The 19,365-nt window shown below is 37.7% G+C and overlaps 1 protein-coding gene across 1 annotated transcript in view; it reads right to left on the minus strand.

Moving 5' to 3' along the window:
• Nucleotides 1-19,365, minus strand: part of DENND1B (DENN domain containing 1B) — a 156,195-nt gene that overhangs the window by 107,290 nt on the left and 29,540 nt on the right. Inside the window, exon 5 of the mRNA XM_033516452.1 lies at nt 6,774-6,817. Within this exon, the coding sequence (XP_033372343.1) occupies nt 6,774-6,817 (44 nt within the window). The remainder of the gene's footprint in view (nt 1-6,773; nt 6,818-19,365) is intronic.

A 19,365-nucleotide genomic window follows, 5' to 3' on the forward strand; every position in this document is an offset into this window, starting at 1 on the left:
ATTTGAAGTGACACTTCAAATACCTGTAGCAGTAACATTGAAGCAATGTACCTCAAAGGCTCTCCCAGTTCTGCAGAAAACTATCATAAAGAAAGGCAGAAGAAGAGCCAAGAACCAAACAGAGGGTTCAGGAATATTACATCCAGTTCTTAATACAAAAAGGATAGCATATTCCTGAAAGTGCAGCAGAAAAAGCCTCAGACACAAAAACAATGCTGAAAGTAAAAAAAAAGCAACAAATTGAAGACTGAAATGGAAGGAGGGTATTAAGGAAGCAGATGAGAAAGTATAAGGTATCTCAAAATAAGGAATTAGGGGACTATTGACTGGAATATTCTGAGGGCAGCTGAGGTCAATCAACAACGACATCACACATGACAAACTGGCAGTCTTTCCGGAAGATATTCCAAATGATTGTCATCACTATTTCAGCCATCAGTTAATTTTTTTCTTCTTCGGTTTGGCACATCACTGTAAGGCTGGAATCTGATTTGGCTTTGAAGTAAGCAAAATCAGTAACAGTTATTGTCAATAGGCTGATACAGAATATCTGAAGGACAGTCAAATATTAATTCTGTATTTATTTGAGCAAACAGAGAAAAAACTACTACAAAATATAGTCCCCCAATATCACAGCTGTATGGTTTTAAAAAATGGCTAACATATGCAGACAGTCTATTAAAATGCACATAATTTATTTGACTCAAAATGAAAACATATCTAACAAGTAATTCCATTCATCTGGCCCTTTTTCACCCAGCCTTAAGATATACAAATGTGTGCCTTTTCACCAGAACACAGCAGCTGGGAATGAAAAGAAAAGCATTCAAATGATCATTTTCACATCATATTCCATCGTCTTTTCACCAGCTTCTCCCCAGTCTTTCTTTGAGTCCCATTCTGTTACAAGAGAGCTGCTTTTTAGATCAATTCATATTTCCATAATCCACACTGCTGGTCCTCTCTCTCCTCCCCAGGGTGGACTAACCCCTGCATCCAGAACTATGGCTTACAACTGTCATTAAGACCTATAACGATAACAAGATAACAAAAGAGCTGGTAGCGATGAGGTTAGCCAGTTTCATATGCTGATCAAGTTCAAAATTTTTAACTTAAAAGCTCTATAAAACAAAACTCCCACAACTGTGAGAACAAGCATACTTCATGTTGCTACCTGTCCTCAAAATTTCAAGGAAATACCAAGTTTTCAGCATTGGCCTTTTATAATTTTAAAAGTTAAAAAAAAAACAAAAAAAACCTCTCAAATATTTATTCTGTCTCTGTTAGGATGAATTAAAAGAAAAGGTTGAGAAGGCACCTTGGAATAGCCACATCGTGAACCATGTAAGGGTCTCAGTGATTCTGGGTGTTCCCACCAAGTCTACATCGGCAGTTGTTGCAAAGAATATTTATCAGGACTGAACAGATCTTTTCTGTTCACACAGTGCAGTCAGCAACTATAAATACACCTCTGAATGTTTTCCTGCTGATCATTCATCAGCTGGGATTTGCATAGACAAAAAGCATTGCTGCCTTACACACACACTATTTTTCAATAAAAACAGTATGTCTTCCAAATGCGAAGTGTCAGAAAATCACTTTATCTTAACCAAAGTTCCCTTGAAATGTACAAAATTGCCACATTGCCATCATCTCAGCAAGGCTAATTGCTTTCCACAAAGATTCAAGTTCCAAAAGATCTAATTAAATATCATGTGCAACATTTAGACAAAAACATAATGAAAATTAGTAATCTCATTAGATTGATTCCTCATTTCTTATATCAATGCACCCAACTATTAATCATACTTATTAATACTCAAACAATAAAATCCCCAAACCCTTTCTAAGATTTCCTGATAAAAATAATCCCATAACAGCAAGCACCTATCTAGTTAGCATAAACATTTGAAACATGCATTTAATGCCTCATCAGAATACAAGAACAAAGCCATCTCGTGCAGAAAGCTGGTGAGATGCATCCCCTAACAGCACGCCCGCAGCCTTGGAGGGTGTGTAAACAGCCTCGTACCTCCTGGGTTCCTGCTGCTCTCTTAAGAGAGAGCACAGAGGAACACAAAATCTCACTGCTGGCTTCCACACATTCATTTGACCCAGAGAACAGATTTTAGCTTGCTTCCTGAGAATATTAAAAATACACCTAACAAACAAAAAAAACCAACCAACCCAACATGTGCTATAATTTGAATCTCTAAAATAATGTAATCTTTTTCATGGTGGCCTCATTTATGTTTTTTCTGCCACAATCCATGCAATTAAATATTACATCCCGAAAGAACCTGAATCTTTTGTCTCCAATCAGATGCTCATTTAAACCTGGCTTAACTTTCAGTAGTTAAAATATACACTGAAAGTCAAGTGTGTGATTGGTGCTTTGCTGCAAGAAGACCAACAAATTGGTACGTCTGAGGATTTATCCTTTAAACAACTGCATGTGCACCTATGTATCTTAATATATACAAATATTTTCACATAAACCAGGTAGATTTACATATATAGCATGAGACTTTAGTTTGGGCCACTACAGGATACAAAGCTCACAATTCAGGGGTAAACTTCAGCACAATGTGATACAGTAAAACTACAACCCAGATGTAAAATGTGAGATAGTAACATAAAGAACGTTACCCTAACTTCAGAGAAAACAACACAGGTTCCTCACATGGATGCCACATCCCTTACTCATTATTCATCTGCAGGGTTTGGGAAAAGCCTGACATGGGAAAGCAGATTTAGACTGCTTGTCTTAGAAAGCAAGAGGAGATAGGATGAAATCTGCAACACAAACAACAGTCTAATGATGAGTCTGAACTCCTTCATAAACCACATCTTCAGTTAATAACCCCTTGGCATGTTTATTACTAAAGTGGCTTCTGGTAAGACCATCTTATGATATTAGCTACTTGTGTCATCTCCCTGGTGAGATGTTTTTCACCAGCAGAGACGTTGCAGGCTGAAGCTAGAAAATGTTATGTGATTAGACAGGCAAACAATGGACACCACATACTACTGGTAGAAACCACTTTGGGTCAACAGGCGGTCAGATTAAAAAGCTACTGAATCCCACATAACTGAAAATAATATACCTGTAATTACTAAATTAATAAGGAATGTTGGACCTCACATGCCTCAAAGGTTAAGACAACAGGAAGCTGCACTGCCTCTTGCACGGTCACTACCTGCTGATGGTGCTATCAGCACCACACTCTCCTCCTTCCTTGTGCTAACACTACTCTTTTCCTGGAAATACTTCAACCCAGTGAAGTTGGTGGGAATGTCAGTGTTTTTATTTGCTGAACAGAGCCCTAGTGGAGACATCTGGACACACACCATCCATAGGACGTTGCTACTGACTGCACTGCTAGAGGAGACTAGCCAGTGGCAGCAGATCGCAGCTCTGCCAGGTGACATTAACTTCTGCAGAAGTGTGTATTTTCTTCTTCAACAGTCATCAAGTACTTCAGTTTGGAAGCCAAGGTGTTGTTTTCATTTGGGTTGCTTTTCTAAATCCCTTTAAAAAATATTTTCTTCTAGAAAACAAGTGGATTTTTTCCCCAGATACCATAGTATTGATATTTTTTCTACGGACCTCCATTTAAAAATGGGCTTGTAAGGCTGAAATTAAACTCTAGTTTAACCAGTCTGAGCAAACAAAATAGCAATTTCAAGATTAAAAACATACATATCTTTTATTATGGGATTTTTTTCTTGCATAAAATTCATATTTAAACATACTACAAGACAGTGCCTCTAGGAATAAACATTAAAAATACACTCTAAACAAAAAAAAATAGCCCATTAAATGGCTACAGCTCATTTTCATCCAAATTTGAATGTGTGAAGATAATCAGAGAAGACCTACGTATGCTCAAATCAGAAATCTTCACAGTTTTTCTACAGTGCTGAGATTATTCACTTTTTAAACATTGTTAAATTCATTTTCGTAGCACCCAGATGCACACAGTTAAATTACTCTAAAATTACTCAAACAGATTAGTTCTTCTGGCTCTTGAGGCACTTTTTAATAAATACTTCCTTTGAAATGGTAGAGTGGCTCTTTGTATTTTGAATTCTAACCAGCATGAGCTCATTTTTTCATTGATAGTTTTAGAGTTACTAAAAATGGAATTACTCCCACCTTAAAAAAGCACAAAAACACTTTCTGAAACACTCCTGGCAAAGAGAAGTATTTTTCATTTCCTGTCTTGAAGCATTACTTTTTTCCTTCCTCATTCTATGTTTTCCTCTTTTCCTTCTTATTCTGGCATCTGAGGAATTACCAGAGAGAAAATAAGTGGTTTCCCTGCAGTCTTGGCAGATAAGGAAATCAACAATGAATCTTGCAAATTCTTTTGTGTTTCCAAAATCATGCCTTAATATTTTCTTTACTTGACAGACTGTGAATAAGTGATTATGACAAATCCCTGGTCTTGTCTTCCTCCTGATCAACTGTAGTTTCTACATCCCATCCACAACAGATGGGATGTTTTGCAAAACATGAATTTGGAAAGTCAGTATTTAAGAAAAAAGTACACCAAAAGAATATTGACCAGCATCAAAGAAAATGGAAGGGCAGAAAAAAATGAAAAAAGAAAAGAGAGGATTAGGAATTAGTAAGCAGTGGGAAGTTCAAATTACTTAGAGCACAAATATGATAAAGAGGAGGAAAATGTCAAAATGGCTTAGACAAGTTTTCTTTGCATTATGAAAACAACAAAAAGGTGACATGATAAACTGCAGAAAAATTCAGGAAGAGAGGAAAATATTTTGCCCACTGTTATCACATCACTGTGCAAACAGACAGCCCTTCATTTTTAGGAAAGATGATTCTTTGGGATACATCCAAAAACTAACTCACACATTTTACATTTAAAATAGAAATGACTGAAAAACAAGACAGAGAATATTCTTCTTCTTTTTTTTTTTTTTTTCTTTTTTTTTAACATTCTCCCCATGAACTTTCATGGAAATTAGCCATGGTAATTCTTGTGAGTTTTTGGTTTCTAAAGAAATTAAATCTGGTGGATACTCATGTCTCCAATCCAAACCTATCCAGTTCAACACGCACACATACATGTACAGAGAAGGCTTCTGTTGATTTCACTTCATGACTTGGCTCAGGGGTTTGCTTTATAAGCTGCTATATATTCTGTTTAAATCCAGTGGTTCTAATAGGAAAACTTCCTTTGCAAGGAGAAGGATTAAATTATCCTGTTTTTCAGGAACACAAGCAATTTACCTGAAACTCCAGATTCGCTACATGGCTGACACACAATGTGCAGGCATAGGTTTTTCAGAGCCCAAAGGCAGAGTGCTGCCTGAGGCCTCTGGTGTTTATAGATTAGGTATGTCTATTACATCTTTGTATGATTCCCCTCCAGTCTTTAGTGGGCTTCATCTTCTAATCATTTTTCTACACCAGCTGTTCTTTGAATAACCTTCGACTTGCTGAATAAGCTCCCATTTTTCGTCATACATAATTTCTCTTTTCTTTTTTTTTTTTAAAGACCAAGTCTTTCTTGGAGAAAAAGAACAAAACAAAGGGGAAAAAAATAATTTAAATGACAATGAAGATGATCATTCTGCAGCCAGGATAATTATCAAAACTTGCTGAATGCCTAGCTGAGAGCATATAACAGCATACTTTGCTCATTTGTCACTGTTTTACAGGCTGCACATTTCTGACTGATGCTATTCCCTAACCAGACATCCTACTTTCTATGTTTGTATATTTATTCCTTTCATCATGAATCATCTTATAGCTGTCTTTACAGAATCTTGTATTATTGATTTTAAAAAAAAAAAAATCAATAATTTATCAACATCTACTGTACAACAACACTTCCAGATCATCCACTGTGGTGATATTACCAATGAAGAATATGTTTGCCTCAATATTAGTATAGAAACAAGAGGCAGCGAAGCCACTGAGACAGATATTTATTCTGTTTATCTGCTTTTTCTATTTTCTTCCATGAAAATAAAAATATTTCCACGCAAGAAACTCTTGTAAAACTTGTTGCAATAATAAGGTTTTGTAATTTCATTAAAGTTTAATATTAATAACTTTCATAGAATAGTCATGGGGCAAAAATCCCAACTCACTAATTAATAGCTTGCTGTCACTACAAACAGTAAAATAATCCATCAGTCCTGTATGTATAAACTTTCCTTTGAGGATTAATTACAGATAGAGCATAGGATTTTCATGCTTTCAGAATCAGTAACTTTAGATCAATCTCTTATAAGGGTCTGAGGATTTTTTTTTTCCCCCAAGCAAGTAACTAGGGTATCTCTAAATTATTATTAAATAACTATCTAAAATCTTGCATTGGAAAGGATTAAAGGAATGGAATGCACACATTCTGACATTAAGAGGACATACATGGGTAGCTCTTCAACTTTTTTGTTCTGGTGTTTTTTTATAACATCAATGTTTGGCAAAGTTTTATTGATAATTTTTTCCACATTTTCAATCCCAAAACAGATAAAAACCCCAATGTGTCCAACAGGACCACCTGATAAAATACTCTGTATCAAAAATAAGGTGATACAGAGAATTAGCACAACATTCCACACTCTACAACTGCTATTGCATATTCCTGTCACAGAGGTAATCTAATCGCCAAGACACCAGTTGGGTGAAGACTTCCACCCTGCTATCATTAGCATCTGCCTCTCCACAGCTGAATAGAAGAGCTTTTTTATTATTATTCTAACATAAAAAAAAAGTTCAATCTCATGTTTCCAACCTGGTCTCCAAAGTCCTCTGGGAACTTCCACAGTACCACTGGATCTGTAAATAATTGACAGACAGCATTAATCAGAGGCAAAGGAACAGAGTATTACAGTCAGAGTATATTAATATTAAAGAGAGGGTCAAGCTTAGCATCGAGATTTGACGCAAGTGGAAAAATGTATCTAAAAACTAAGGAAGATACTGGATTATTAAAAAGACTTATTTCATATTTATGAAAGTGTATGTTTATTGTTTTACATACAGCAGCAGGTTATAATGTACACAACTCTTTTCATATTCAATTCTTTATTACTGAAATATCTCATTCTTTAAGCACATTTAATTTTCACTTTTTAATTTAATTAAGAAATAAAGAGATAGAAAACCTCTTTTAATCCCAGGGAAAAAGAACAGGAAATTATAAGGGGAGAAAAGGGACTTTATAAAAGTACAGAAAAACATAATTTGTGATTTTAAAGATAATGCCAGCGTAACCACCATTCTCAAGGAAGAGTATAGAAGAGCTAGCATGTTTCAGTATTTTCTGTTCAGAGCCTTTTAAAACCAGCATTTCAATGATAGCTCTTTTTTTAATGAAGTTTTCATTAACAATAATCATTGTTATTTAGGCTACATATTAGTCTCCACTTAATATTGTTTTGAAAGCCTCTACCACAATGACTGGAACCATAACCTTTCAACAGAAACTCAAATTATGATCTTCATCCTGCCTCACACCATCCCCCCAAGCTGTTACTCTCCTTTGATACAAACCCTTCACGAGTTACTACTTTTACACAGCCACAGACACCCACTAAGTCTCACAGGCTTCTAAAACAACAGATTAGCAGCAGTGTTTGTCCACCTGCTTGAAGTGAAATTATCTATCTTCCTGCAGGGGAGACCCAGGGCAGTGCCAAAGCGTGGACCAGAGGCAGAGCTCTCTAATCTCTGCTCGTGGCCCAGCCACGCTCAGGCAGATCCTCCTGCAGCCAGCAGCAGCTCAGGGAGCCCGAGGGCAGGAAAACCAAGGAGAAACACAACAGTAAGTGCCAAGAGACACTGCTTGATGGGAACTGGCACTTCTCATCTGCCTCAGTACCTGCTGGATTCCTGTCTTCCAAGGAGCCCATGTCTGGGAAACTACTCAGATTTAGACTTCAGGGTCTAACACCAGCACTGCGTGATAACTCAGAAGCTTCCTTCTCATTGCTAGGTTTGACATCAGAACCACAGGATTCCCCGCTTTTGTCAAAGTACAGAGGTTTCTACTCTTCTTCGGGTCCCACATATGTTTGCTGGTGCAAACTGGAGATCTAATGAGAAGAGAAACTCCACTGCTGGTGTTGTCATTCCCAGCTGCTCATCTCAAATCCTACTGCTCAGCACAGAGCTGTCACACATGTACATTTACCACTGGCCCAGACACCAGGGGCTGGACACTGAAGTCAGCATTCCTCCACTCAGGGGCAGATCTTAAGCCAGCAGCAGAAAGTACATTACAAACATGTTACAAAATTCAACTTGTCAATAAGCCAAATTCGTATCCAACTCAAATCTAAGTGAGATTTTCAATAAAAATTGAGGCATTTGATTCTACTTTTTGGACAAAATTATTTTTTCTCCTCAGAACATCTCCTAAGAACATCTTCCTAAGAAGGGTTCTGCAGCTATTATTTAATAAAATGTGTGTATTTTGCATAATCTTCTTCCATTACTATTGGGAGCAGATAGAAAACTTTTGAAGGAAGATAGAAAACAAGAGATAAAATGCTACATTTAAAATAGTATGAGAGCAAATAAATACTGATACTTACAACACAGACCTTTTTTCCTGATCTATTTTGTGTATATTTAAATTGCAAACAAATCTCTATAATGACCAGGTACAAGAGGAGTTTTTACTCCAAACTAGTATCATGAAAAAGAAAGCAATTGCATATCAAGAGTGATCCCTTATAAATCCAAGGAGTAGCAAGTACAGTAACATATCAAATACTTGATGTTAAATCATCCATAATTTACTTGCTAAAAATCACCGAAAATTTGCAGAATTCAAAAAATACTTTAACAGGGCTTGTAAATCTACTGCCATATGTCCACAAACATTTCAAGCATAAATTTCTCTTTGAAAGAGCAATCCCTCCCTCTGCATTCCCACTACCAGATTCTTGTTGGAGAAGCTGTAGCACTGTCTCCTGCCAGTGCAGACTGTCACAGCTACATGGCACCAGATGAGGGAACTGATCAAGATCAAACCAACTGTCTGAAACTTTTCAGGTCAGCATTAACTAGATCAGTTCCCCAAAACCACTGGGTCTGCGCCAGAAAAAAAGGAAGAAAAACTGGGGAAGAGCGAGTTGTGGTGAGAAGAAAGCAAGACTGCTTCATGCGGCTGCACTCCAGCATCAAGCATTTGCTACAGCTCATGCAATACAAGCTGGTTACCAGCTGCCTCTGGTTCCATTTCTTATTACCCTTTTCTTGTTCATGACTTCCCAAGTCTTGCAGTACCATTGATAGTTGCCTCTATTGCAAAACCCAAGCACTATGGCCTGTGAGAAGGTGAGGGGACCACTCTGCAGTGAGGCTGGGCTGCTGGAGCATTTCCAGCCAGGAGCTTGGCAACATCGCCTCTTCCCAGAAATGAAGCCAGGCAGATGATTTTGGCAGATGTGAAGTACAGTTACATGAGAAACATTTAGTATAGTGAATGCTTTAGCAACACAGTAACAAAATCACTGTGGTTTCTGAAACTGGACAGAAATGTAATTTCTTTCCTTCACTGTCCTTGGTGCAAATGTAACTGCCAGGCTTCAAAATAGGAAGCAGATAGGAACAGTGAAACCTCCGGGTGTTATTTTAAAAGGATACAGTAATGAGCAAAGTACAATCTCAAAATTAAGCAAAACTTTTTTGGGTTTGGGGTCAAAACATGGGGAAAATTTACACATCAATGAGGTGCCAACAGAGCTAACAGCATTTCACAGCCAGCCTTTACCTACAGGAAACAAGATCAAGAGCTCCAGTGAGTTCTTTTGGAGCCCTGATATCCCAACAGACAAAAAAAACTTAAAACTTCAATTTAGTGTCCTGCTCATCTTGCCACCTTCACTTCATACTAAGGCAAACATGCAGTGCTACACTCAGCAAAAATTACACACCTTCAAGACTAGTCAAACTGCTTTGAACTGGGTTTTGCAGCTGTTATTACTGGCTTTTAACTGGTTATTTTAGTAGGTACTTGCCATACATTTATTAAGTAAGAAAATCTGATGTGACTTGTGCTTCAAAAAGAAAAGTTGCTATATTCTTTTTATGCCTTTACTTTCTGAAACCAAACCCTAACACCTATAAAAAGCCTCAGGATTTTATGATAATTATCCAAGTTTGGGATTGGGTTTTTTTTCAAAAGATTGTGTTTGTTTCTGCTTTTGGAGATAGGCTCAGGCAGCATCTGACACATCTTTGGGGCAACTTCTCAAAAGGGCTGCAAAGGAAGAAACAAAAGGGTATAGACTTAGAAATAAAAAGAGAAAATATAATCTAATTCTGCAACTTTATGCACTCTATCTTCAGGTTTACAATGACTGAATTTTCTTTTCCCTGAGGATTACTTTCCAGATACTCTGTCTGATCTGGCAATGTTAGGTCAATTTTATGCTGATTTTATGGGTGAGAGGATGAGAACCACTCAGAAATAGCTGCTGTTATAGTCAGCTGAGGAACTAACAGACTTTTCAGGACAAATGGTTTGCACCAATTCTAAGTAACTGTAGTAGTAAGAAGAAATTGTCAAGTGTACATATAAAACCATTTGTGTTGTACATGTATAAATGTATAAACTGATGCTTCTGTAAATGGGTATTTCCATGTACAAAGAGCACTTTTTCCAATGCTTACCACATCCAGGACATAAATCTCAGCACCTGCTAGTAACTCTTGAAAATTCCTTTTCTAAATATCCTACAGCATTGGAAAGGACATCTCCCTTGGTTTGAGCCAGATGAGAGACAATCATGGAAAGCTTTGCTGATGTACCAAGGAATGCAACATAATCACAAAGAGAAAAGTGAGTCACATGCAATACTTAAAAAAATAGTATTCAAGATGTTGTAATCTAGAACTGCTCCAGAAGAGAAGTGCAGGCAAGTGTGACACCCAGTAAGACAAGAGGAAAACATATGCAGATCTTCAAGGTAATTTCTCTCCAAAAATCTATTCCTGTAGAGGCAAGGTCACAAGGCATGTCATCCATATTTTCAGGAAAACAACTTCTAACACAGCTGAACTTCTGTAACAAATCTAAGAAAATACAAAGGTACTATTTTTCATGACACAGTATATACCACAGAAGCAGTACATTCTAAACTATGAAGAGAAAGCTTTCTGAGTTTTAACTTTTCCAAAACTGATAAGTTAATACACTCTAAAAACACTCTTCATCATTGTCAAGCTTGCAGATTATAAATGGCACACAAAAATACCATAGGATGAGGTAACTAGCACACTTTCAATTTGGTAATGGAACAGAAATTACAAACATGCTGAAAAACATCGTCTCAGGTAATTCTCTTGGATAGCAACTGAGAATATTTCAGACAGGAAAACACAGCTAAGGTATAATGAAACAGATTAATTGAGTAGTCCAGTACTCTAGAGAGAGGCGGAATTTTCATCCCTGTTGGTTGTACTGAGGAGAAGAGACAAAAAGACTGCCAAGCAGAGTTGGTCATACTTGGGACAGAGGAATGGACTAGATAACTGCCCAGTATTCCTCCAGTTATATTTTCTTTGATGCTGCACAGATTTTCATTGGCAAAAAGCTGTCAGTGCAGAGGGGAAAAAGAGATTGAGGCCAGGAGTTAAGGAGGTGGGAAAGAAATATAATGAGGAAAAGGAAGGTAAAAAATCAAAGCTTATTGCAGACTGTTCTTCCTTGTGTGGAAAAAATAAGTGCCACATTTTTTTTCCTTACCTGAACATGAGAATGTAATTAATAAATCTGAAATTATCATTATCTCAGGGAACAGCTTTATAAACACACATATAAGCAATAAGCAGAATGGATTCTGTTAGACAAAGTATCTTTCAGCAATAAAAAATTAGTTCTCAAAGTTTATGATATTATTCCAAAACAAATGTCTCTTACATACTGAAAATAATTTTCCAGAAACACTCAACAGTAATTCTACTGATGCTTTTGTATCAATGTAGTATTTAATACTCAACCAAATCACTACAACAGTGATTCAGAAACAAAGTAAGAGATGAACCATAACATGCAACCCAAGGGTTTTTACAGATGAAATCACCTGATGAAAAAAATTCACAAAATAGCATTCACATAAAAAAATACCTTCTTGCAAAAAAAAGACTTCTGTATATCATATTAAAATCTGCCTATTAACAGTTTCATACATGAAGTGCCATAAATGGGAAGCCCTGCTGCCAGAAGATCTGGGTGCAGCAGTGGTCTTCAGCTCCCTGGTTTGGGGCATCAAAGTACAGCACCAGCCAACAGCAGGAGGAGGAAGAGGAGGATGCCATGGAAAAGGGAAGAAGAAGGGATTTACAGCACTTTCCAAGCATCAGTAATCAAAAGAAGGAACAAGAACAAAATACATTGAAGTAATTTGATTTTAAAAAACTGAAACTCAGCAACAGTCACTAACTTCTTGGGCACCTAAAATCTGTCAGATTAAAGAGAATATGCAAATGAAAGTGCTACTACAGAAAATACCTTAAAGCACACTTTTATACAAGCCACGTAGCAAAAGAAAACATATTTACAAAGCTATATCAAATCATAACAATCCAGCACCTTCAACTCTTCTACTCACACTTTACTCACAAGTGTGCCTTCCTTAATTGCCTCCACAATTTCAAACAGCTCCTACTTCAGCAAACAGCAAAGGAACAAGACCAAAATGACAATGTCATTGACAACATCAGCTACAGAAAAATGATAACAAGTTCCAGTAATTATATTTGCCAGCTTTTTCTCCTATATATTAATACACTGAGATTCTTCAGGGCGTCTAGGTGGGACTTGCCTTTCAAAATAAGCCACAGCACGCCCACATCACAGCAGCCCAGTGTCTCCTGTCCCATTTCCCTCTCCCACACTAGTGGCCTCTGCTTTGTCTTCAATTGATTGTAAAGCTTATGCTCCATTTTGAAAAATCATTTAGGCATTGAAGGTACCCATCTCACACTGGCATCAAAGGTGATATTTGGAGTGTGTGACTTTTGACATTTTTCCTTCCAACTTTCCTCACAGAAAATAAAGTGTGAACTAAATGACAACAGAGTCAACAAACACACACTAAATACTGACCTTTGAGAAATGGAAAATGGAAAACAACAGTTTACTAGCCTCAGTTACAATCACTGTAGCTGTTAGCTGTATGTCTTAGTGATTGCATATTTGCAAATCAGAAATGTGATTTTTGTATCAGGTTCAGAAACATAATTAGAAAGACCTTACTGGCAAGATGAAAACATTTTCCTTCCATGAGGAATCTTTTCCGAAGGAACTGTTTTTTACTGTAATAGTAACACCTGTAATTGAAGTAATTACTGTAGGACATATGCTTGAAAAATGCTCCCAGCCAGAAGTAGCACGAATTACTCATGGACTTATCAATTGGCTCAGAATTTAATTACATCTTTCTATAAACACATAATACTTAGCAAAGGATTCCAGGATACCAATGCTCACGCTATGTTTGTGGAAATCCAGAATTTTGTTTCTAATACACAGGAAAAAAAAAGTACAATCCGTATCTGTAAGAGTCACCCAGTCTTTAACAAAAACCACATATGCACACACCCCACGATCTTCTCTACTCCCCACAAAACCCACTCACATTTGAAGTCAGTGAATCCAGCTCAGTCAGTCCCTCACGGCACCACATCACAGCAACTCCACAGATCTTAGAAGCTGGCCATTACTGCCCCACCGAGGCATTAACAGCTCACCCTCCAGACTGAAGTGTGAGAATCTGACATGCCTACATCACACTGCAAAGTCACACAAGATTCACTGATTGAACAGTTTCTCACAGAATTATTTTTAAATATTTCCACTTTTAAACTTACATGACAAAGGTTCCTTGGGGTTTTCAGAAATGTGAGAACAGTGCTCAAATAACTGACCTCCCAACTAATCCCATGCAAGGCTCAGCCAAGTACATTGCAGAGAAGCAGGACTTTGTCCAGTTTTGGACCTGAAACTTCCTCCAGTCTTTTGGATTTCCCTGTCTGCAAGGCACTTGAACTAGGAAATAAGTACTTTTTCAGGCAGGGAGATGATTGAAAGTTCTAGCCGCAACTTGACATCTCCTTCAGAGCTGCAGGTCAATCCCATTTTGCTCAAGAATTTGTCCCACTGAAGGACAGAGCAGTAAGTCATTTCAACTTACCACAGACAGAAAGAAAGAATCCTTTTGGCTTCAATGCCATTAGACATGCTTCAGGCTAAAACCTTAATCAGGGTGAGAGTTCATTGCACAGACAGTGCACAGATAAAATTAGTATGTTCAGCCTTTATTTGGTCTCTTCAAGAGAGAAGCAGAAGTTTATTTTACCTTGTATGTCTTTAGAATGACCTTGTAAAGTATGGCAACAACTGTATGCCTTTAGAAGCTGAGTCATTCTTAATTTTCCTACCTCTAAGCTGTAATCACAAGCGAATAATGAGAAAAAGGATCTAAGAACTAAGGCAGCAGAAGAAAAAGCAAGTGGGCACCACGTATGTCTCCAGTTGCTCCAAACTGCTAATGCTTAAGGAGGATTTACAAAACAAAATACTTTTGCTGTCCCTGGGTCTCTTGTTCAAAGAAATTTATAAGAGACAAGCTGTGCTGTCATCTACTGAAACGAACAATAACTGAAAAGAGTAAGACTAAGAGCATTCACCTTCGCAACCAAGCACAAGTGTTACACCCTCCCCATAAGAATGAAAAAGCAACTTGCCACACTCCCTTGCAAACAGACATTGTGCAGGGATTTCTTCATTTTAAAAGAAGATATGGGATTCAAAGTTCTTAAAAAATATTGCGGGCTATATTGAAATTTTCCTATATTAGGAAATAAGCAATACTGATTTTAAAAAAGATCTAGAAAAGTTCAAGTACATTATTACCAAGCAATAGGTACTACGTAAATTAGGAAGAAGGAAACTCCAGCCCTGCCAAGTACACTGGGGATGGACCATCACTTACTTTCCCATGTCAGTGATGTCTGACCAGAGACAACCATTTTATCTCACAGACTACACTGTTATACTTGCTTTATGGAACCCACACACTGCATATAGAAAAATCAAAAAGCTTTTGGCACATGACAAAAACTACATCTCAGTACATTATGGATACCTGAGTCACTGCCTCCTGATTTACTCCAAGAAATAAAAACTTGGTATCAGCTTGGACATGAAACCAGGGAATATCTGACCCTGTAAAGCAAACTGACTGATTGCAGAAAACACAGAGTGATATCCAAGCAATTTTTTCCATTTTCCAAAAATAATACAAAAAAAATAATCTTACATTAGAGTTAACATGCCTCAAAAAATAAATTAAAGCAATAAAAAATTAAACCAAAAGCTTAATCCTTCTATAAGATTTTTTCTCTAAGCCGAAGTTAGTCCAGTCTTTAGCTACTTCAAGAAAAAATGAGTGTCACAGGGGAACTCCCTCTTGGCAAAAGATGATATAAGATGATCTATTTACATCACTGCTTGTCTGAACAGTGCAGCAACATTCCTTCCACTTTCCACTGGTGAGGACCACATCCTGGGCACAGCTCAACTGATGGTACCTAACAGCACAACTTCTCACTAAATTATGCCCCTTGCCTTAAATACTGACTAGTACAAGCAGTAAAATGTGATTACTCAATAATTAACAAGTAAGTAATTACCTATTACTCAACCACTTACAGGGACAAATTACCTACAGGCCAGAGCAATAGTCTTGGAAGAGCAATACCACTAACACTGTCTTTGCAAGCAAGGGAGAAGGGGTTAGATTCTCTCTTCACTGTTCTAGTCTAGATTATTTATGACATTTTATTTAATTAATACAGATACTACTGTATCATATATTCATCTCTATGATTATGCTGTGAAACAACACCAGGAATTGTGCAATGATATTCTGCTTATGTGTGAGAAAGGATGATAATTGTGCATTATAAAAGCATCGTTTCAAATTCTTTATCTTTTTTTTTTCATTTTCCAATTACAAATAGCATTTTCTACATGAAATTCAAACATTTCACATTTTGCTTACTGGCTAAAGTGTGGAAGTAGAACAGCGCTGGTAACCAGGAACTGGCCTGGAAGGTTCCTACTCCTCTGAATATCTCCAACACTACAGCTAAAACATATCCAACTTCAAAAGCTATAATTATATAAAGCAACATTTCATAGTTTTATATTTGTCAATTAAAACAATCACAAATCTTAATTAGACAAAGCTCCAGAATTCTAGCAACCATGTTGGTTAGCCATAGCATACATATAGTTTGCTATATATGTAAAAAGTCCACAGACTTTCACTTGAAAATATGTATTTTCTAGCATATTCTGATTCAGTGTTCATTTTAACCTTTGTTGTTCATGACACAATAAGCCAGAACAAAGATGAAGGAGCACTGATCAATAAGCACAAATCTGTTATTGCCTTTCCTTTCCATCATACCCCAAATCTATTTTAATATCATCAGGAGGAAAAATAAAACTCATCAGTCACCTGATGGAGTTATTCAAAATTTAACCAAACAGGGCTAATGGGTGAGAATTGAAATGAAAACACCTTGACAAAGAAAGCAATTTCTTTTCTTCGCACTCTTCAGAAGCTGTGGGTGATCGCTGTAATCGAACCATCAACGGCGAGGGGCCATCTGTCCCAAGGGCCCTCCAAGTGAGCAAGAATCAGCAACAAAATATTTTAGAGGCTGGCCCACATGCATTGAGCCCTGATACTGCTATGGCAGGCAGCATGCAGCTGAAAATCAGTGTTTTGACATTTTTCCCATATCAATCCTTAAAAGTCAGCATTAAACTTTTGGTAAGAACAAAGCACAAAGAGCAGGTTAAGAGGTTGCTTACAGAAAGATCAGTGTTACACCAACAGCTGAGATCTCCTCTGTCAAGAAGCACTCATACTTTAGCAGTGGTAGTAGCCATGCTCAGAAAAAAGGCTACAGAAAACAACCTTGACACTTGCATTTATGTTATGAGTACCCACTAGGATTAGTCTTAGCAGCTAATGAAGATACACCAGTCACCTACAAAACCACCCTCACAGAACCACCAAACCTTGGGTTTCTTCCACAGAAAACAAATGAAACATTAGGAAAGGGTCTACCAGATACTTCTAAGGCCGCAACCACACACAATGCATGCTGAGACCCAGAGGCTCAGGCAGAGGCACTGTGGCTTTGGCACCTGACTTCCCAGGGAATACAGATAATTCTGATCCCACCAAGGACCTCCCAGAACTCGAGAAGAGGCTGCATGTCACACCCCTCCCAGAGATGTTCCCTAATTGGGCACTGCTCCCTTACTGAGCCTTTTAAAAGGGAACACCACACATGGCAGAAGGCTAAAGCAATTTATTTCTTCAGCACTTTCTAACTGAAACATATATTGATATTTTAGTAAAATAAACTCTTGCATAGCTGCAACTCTCTGTGCCCTTCTTGCCATCTGTTTCAAAACTCTGAAGAGTCACAAAGTGGATAGAGAAGGCAGGAAATTTTTGTTGTTGTTGAGCTGCATTAACAATATTGGTCCCTCTCTGCTTCAGAAGAGGTTGAACATAAACCCAGCCAGCAGCACAGTGCACTGGGAATTAGAAGAAGCATGCTGTTTGTTCAGTCCTGCCAGTTACCTACTGCCTGACCTCAAGCCAGTTATTTCAGGTTCCCTAACACCATGAGGTCTTTGAAAAATTAATTTTTTTAATTTTTTTTTTCTTTTTTTTGTAATTCAGAAGAAAGGGCATTAAAAATGGACATTTCCATAGGGGCCAAATTTAGTTATTTTAAAGCACAGGTAAAAAAAAATCAAACACATAAAACAAGTAAAGGCAAGTCAAAGGGTTTTCTCACAGGTGTTTACAGTTACCCAGGTCAAAAATTCCAATTATATGTTGGAGAGGGTCAGCAAAACTAGAGATGTAAACAGCAACCTGAAATACATAAAGAGGCTGTACAAGAATGGTCTTTGCATCCTGCAGCCCTTGAGGCCTGAGATCTGGGTTCTCAGTTAATAATCCCAAAGCACATTCAACAACTAAGAAACCCTCCAGGACAGTTCTCGATATCACATAATTTGGTGAATAAACAGAATATTATTTATTCAGAACAGCAGAAGAGTGATGTAGATGCATGACTTTAATTTACATTCCCTTACAAAGTAAGGTGATGTGGCTGAAGTGCAATGCTGTTTTTTCTTATAAAACCTCAACGCTTGATGTCTGCTTTGTCCAGTGAAATCTCAAATAAATCATGCACAAAATAGTGAAAATTAATTTAACAGAGTGATAATAGCAGACAATATATTTCACTCTAATAGAAAAAGCTAAAGTTCAGAACAACACGCTGTACTCGCATGGCCCATGAGGGGTCAGAACTCAACACATCCTTTGTAAATTGAGCCTTTCCAGAAGGCAAGGTCAGAAGCTGCCTTCTCCCATTTCAGCAGTCTGCATTCAAACTAGCTGTTCAAAAAGTACAAGAACTTTTTTGTCAGAACCAGTTACTTCAACAAAGGCACCCTGTGAGGTAACACAGCTCCACTGGTGGGTGGGAGCCCAACCCAGGCCAGCTGCTTTGCTGGTTGGAAAGCCAGGACACACCAGACAGGCATGGCAGGCTCCAGCTGGTCCATCACCCCCTCATGGAGGCAAAGCAGCAGCCCAGGGAGTGCTTCCCACCACACAGAGTAGAAGGAGAAAGAAAACAGACCTGTGCACACTTGGAAGAGCAGTGGGGTGGTTGCAGATGGGAAGACAAAAACTACAGGAAGGGAGCATTGCGAAATGATGGTCCATCCATATGTTTGAACTGAACGTTCCTGCCTCTTAAGTAATGAAAGTCTTCATTTTACTCTCCTAAAAGCATTACAGCAGCAAGAAGTGAGATGAGGCCAGGGAAAGCATGAGTAATGCCTGTGTATGCACCATAAAGCAGTCAAAAGAATTAGCAAAGTGGAAAATTATATTATTTATGTGAAAGAACAAAGAAACACTTATTGATAAATCAACAACAGCATAAATTGAGGTTATGTCTCATCTGAAAATATTGATTTACCAAATAAATCTGGTGCTAGTATTTCCAAATCCACCTATAAACCTGCACAACAGTAACAGCTGTCTACAGAATGCACAAGGAGCTAAAATATAAAGCACTACATGTAACATTAAGTACTCTATTACATTAATCTGTATGAAAATTTTCACCAAAAGTTTTCCTCTCAACCACTGCCCTTCTCTTACTGCCCAATTTCTCCATGTTCAGTGTTTGCATGGAAGGGCTTGATACTATTGGAGGGGCTGCATTATTCTGGATCCCATTCTCTATGTACTTCA

This window comes from Parus major, chromosome 8, assembly GCF_001522545.3.
Source record: "Parus major isolate Abel chromosome 8, Parus_major1.1, whole genome shotgun sequence".
NCBI lineage: Eukaryota > Metazoa > Chordata > Aves > Passeriformes > Paridae > Parus > Parus major.